Here is a 4419-nt window from a genome sequence, read left to right on the forward strand (position 1 = left end):
TGTGCAATTCCTTTGTTCAGGTCTTGATCTCATCACATGTGCTAACTGCATAATTCAAACACAAATTCTGACTATAGATAGAAAATTAAATGATGTGCAAAACTTAGTCTACTTTGAATTCACTCTTTCATTCTCTCTTTTTCTTCCTTTTTTTTTTTTTTTTGCTTTCTAGGAACAAGATGCCCATGAAGTTTAATCTCTCTTAGCATTAAAAGAAAAAACGAGGAGTAAAAGTTATGGATCCTTTATACTTTTCCAACACGTTTAGCACAGAAGCTAGCTCCAGTGATGTGAATTCCTCACTGCTCACAAACGTGACAGAGAACGGGACGCTCTCAGAGCAGCCCTCATTCAAATACATCCACAAAGTCCTGATTCCCATCTGTTACCTCCTTGTATGTGCAGTCGGACTCAGCGGCAACACGTTGGTCATTTATGTGGTTTTGCGCTATGCCAAGATGAAAACCGTCACCAACATATACATCTTGAATTTAGCTGTCGCTGATGTACTCTTCATGCTGGGCCTGCCCTTCCTGGCCACCCAGAATGCCATCTCCTATTGGCCTTTTGGCTCCTTTTTGTGCAGGCTGGTTATGACTGTAGATGGTATTAACCAATTCACTAGTATTTTTTGTTTGACTGTGATGAGCATGGACCGCTACCTGGCAGTAGTTCATCCCATTAAGTCAACCAAGTGGAGGCGTCCCAGGGTGGCCAAGCTCATCAGCATGACTGTCTGGACATTCTCGTTCTTGGTGGTGCTTCCAGTGATCATCTTTTCGGATGTGCAGGAAGACTTTCAGACCTGCAACATGAACTGGCCAGAGCCTGTCAACATCTGGTCAGCGGCGTTCATCATTTACACATCGGTCCTGGGTTTTTTTGGTCCTTTGTTGGTGATCTGTCTCTGCTACTTGCTGATTGTGATTAAAGTCAAGTCTTCGGGGATCCGAGTTGGGTCTACGAGGCGCAGGAGATCAGAGAGGAAGGTGACCAGGATGGTGGTGATCATTGTGGTGGTCTTTGTGTTTTGCTGGCTCCCATTTTACATGATGAACATTGTCAATTTGATATTTATACTGCCAGAAGACCCTGTGTTGGTAGGGGTATACTTTTTTGTGGTGGTCCTGTCCTATGCAAACAGCTGTGCCAACCCCATTCTTTATGGATTTCTTTCTGACAACTTCAAGCAGAGTTTTCAGAAAGTCCTTTGCCTCCGAAAGGGCAATGGTGTAGAGGATGGTGACCCCATCGAACACAGGCAGGAGAACAGCAGCCGCTTGCAGGAATCAATGTTAACCCAGAGAAATATTGAATTCAATGGACATATGCAGACTAGCAAGGTCTAAGGGCATGGTTTGGTACTGCAAAGCACTTGTAGACCTGGAGAATTTGAGGACTTAAAGGAGACATGAATGCGAAGAAAGCAAAGCTAAAACCTGGAGAACCACAAGCTCAAATGAATGTACATAGACTTCTCTTTACTCCCCTCCATTTCCTAGCTAAAAGTGTTATGGGTTATACTGGGCTGTGTGAAGCTCTTACGGTGTTTTAGCTAAGTCAGACGTGTGTTACCACTTTCTGTATTCTAGAGAACCGATTTACTGGTGCACACTGCTGGTTTTGCACCGCTCTGGTGATGCAAAACAACGCTAAACCTGTTTTAACTACCTTGTTAAGCTGAGTTTATGGCTGCTTTGCACTGTTGGGATCAGCTCAAAGCAGAAGACAGCTCCGATAATATCTTTGGAAGTCTTCAAGGAGTTTTCTTAAAAGAAAAACGCTGTTTCTTAAGGGGAAGTTTCATACAAAAAAGGCCACAGCACTGATCTTGAAATTGTGTATGAGCCGTGGTTAGAGAGTGCTGTGTAGTCCATTCAGACTGTTTTACTGTCATTAACCCATATAAGAGATTCATAGTATTCGTGAATCTTTCAAAGACAATAAGAAAGAATAAAAACAAGACTAGGAAAACATTGTTGAAAGGATTCAGTGTATTCATAATACATTCACATTCTAAACCAAACTGCATATAAAATGTAATGTAACCACTTTATTATTATGTAAGTGACGATGATTGTGAAGTCCTGGAAAGCTGTTGTGTATATTCATTGGTTCTGAATGTAAGTATGGACATGAATATAAACTGTATTTTCAGAAATTAAAACAAGTTCAATCCCCTTCTGACTATCCATTTCATGGCTTCGCCAGGCGCTGCACAAAAAAGGTACAGCTGAGTCTTCGATGCTTAAATCATTGTAGATACCATATAGATTAGCACGGTAGGACCAAGTGCAGGGACCTGTGGGGCTCTGTCCTGCTCGGGCACCAAAAGGAATGTCACTGTGCCTCATGGTGCTTGGGGGCTCAGGAGATAAACAGAGATCAAATGGCTAATGTGAGACAATATAGCAGGATGGAGGGAGCAAGAAACAGCATTCAGACCAGATTCCTGCCTCTTATCTGATCCAAGCTACTTGCACTGTAAAGTGAGGACTCTTCATACACAAAAAAGAAGAAAGCAAATTAGATATTTGTTTTAATCCAGGCAAAAACTATTTATTCTCTTTAGAAATTGCTTTCCGCCACCACTGCCGCCCCCACAGGTCAAACAGTCTTTCCGTCAGGAGATTTATTTGTATATAATAGCAAGCAAGGGCAGGGGATACAAAAGGAGAGGGCATCTCAGCTGTCCTTCCAACCTTTGGTGACCTTCTACAGCATCTCTAAGGGACGTGACTGAGCCCCGGCACCAGCAGTAAATATCAGCCTGGCATTTGTACAAGCAAGGCAGATTATTCAAATAACTCTAAACAGACTGTGATGCTGACGTGGTTCCCACCCTAGAGTGCAAGCCAGAGAAGGGTGGACAAGGGTGCTTAGCGTCAGATGCCCCATGTTGAAATTACTGAAGATTTTGGGGTTGGCAGCCTTCCAAAATGAGATCCAGGTTGCGCTCTTCTCCTCCTTACAGCTTCGCGAAAGCTCAGCAATTTCAGCAGAGGAGCATGAAGATGTTTCAAAGCCAAGTTACTGTTATCAGCTAGTCCATGGCAGCTTGTTTCCACGAGTCCTTTTGATTGAGGCCTTCAGGACTGCCTGGGAGCAGAGACCTGTTTCTTCTCTTAAGCACGTCTCTGAGGTGAGATGTAGGGGTTACTGCGGGGATGTCCCATGATGGGCCATAGAGCTGCAACGGTTTGTGTATGAAGAACGGGGAAAGCAGGACAACAGCCAGAGCAAAATATTTTTCGTCCTGCAGGCTGACTCCAGCCAGCAGGACCTGTAGCTCAGGGTGGACAGAGCCTTCGCTCCCACCCAAGGGTGTCCCCTTTTGGCTGTGCAGGTGGAGAACAGACCTGCCTGCACGACCATCAGCCCTGAGGACCAAGCACACCAGGCAGGGCGATAGCCTGAGCTAACACCGCTCAGGCCTTAAAACTACTTACTTTGGTGTAACTATTTACCATGAACTCATAGGACGGACTGCTTCCTAAGTAAGTTCTTGCTCCTACCCGCTGTTGTTGTGCGTATGTGCAGCATTTTCCTTCTTTGTGCCGTTGTACGTGACCACGTTCACATTCCACAAGCACAAGAGCACAAGAACTCACCAGATACAGTAAGAGACAGTTGCAGGGTGTATCCAGAGCCTGGTCCCTGGCTTGGGCCACTAGTGGGTACATTTAGGCAGTAGCAGGCTGTAGCCCACCTTCCGTACACCTGCGCTGTACCACGGCCGTTAATTCAAAATCACAGCACAACCAGGTTTACATTGATTAATTAAGTCATGCAATATCTATTATTTCCGGAATTATCAGGCTGTTCCAGGCATAAATCAACTCTCTTATCAGTTCTTGAGACACGTGGAGTAATTAGTGCAGGCCTTTATGTCATCTCTGCCAAATCCATCTGCCTCCAGTTGATTAGCCAGAAGTTCTTCTCCAGTCACAGAATTAGAAAAACCCATTTTAGTTCAGAGATCATTTTGCAAGCAGCAGTAATAATTAATGCTCTCACAGAGGGAGGGTGCCCTGTGTGCGCAGCATTGGTAGCTTGCTTTGCCGAAGTGCAGGGATGAAGAATTCAAGTCGAAGTGTGTTGCTGAGTGCATCTATGCCATCGCCAATCACCGGCCCGATCCTCTGCAGCAGCCGAGCTCTTAAGCACAGGGAAAATTAGCAGAATGAAGAAACCAGAGGGGTTTTCACAATAGCAGTGGAGCTGAGCAAGGCTGGTTGCTCTCACAAGCTACATACTATATTAGTATTTGCAATGGAAGAACCAGGACACGGTTATGAGCAGGGAATAGCTGAAATGTCAGGGTGAGATTTAGGAATTAGCTGTGAGGCTGTGAGGCTCTGCCTAAGTCACGTCACCCCTTGTACATCAGTTTCTGTATCTGTACAACTGGGAAGAACG

At 44.9% G+C, this 4419-nt stretch overlaps 1 protein-coding gene across 1 annotated transcript; it reads left to right on the forward strand.

The window, feature by feature from the left end:
- Window positions 1–236: 236 nt before the first annotated feature.
- On the forward strand, window positions 237–1349 carry SSTR5 (somatostatin receptor 5; the record flags this gene model as incomplete). The annotated part of the gene is made up of 1 exon (XM_082490684.1): window positions 237–1349. One exon carries the CDS (start codon window positions 237–239, stop codon window positions 1347–1349), a length of 1113 nt encoding a protein of 370 aa, XP_082346810.1.
- Window positions 1350–4419: the final 3070 nt, after the last annotated feature.

Source organism: Vanellus vanellus (assembly GCF_965231255.1).
Source record: "Vanellus vanellus genome assembly, chromosome: 14".
Lineage (NCBI taxonomy): Eukaryota > Metazoa > Chordata > Aves > Charadriiformes > Charadriidae > Vanellus > Vanellus vanellus.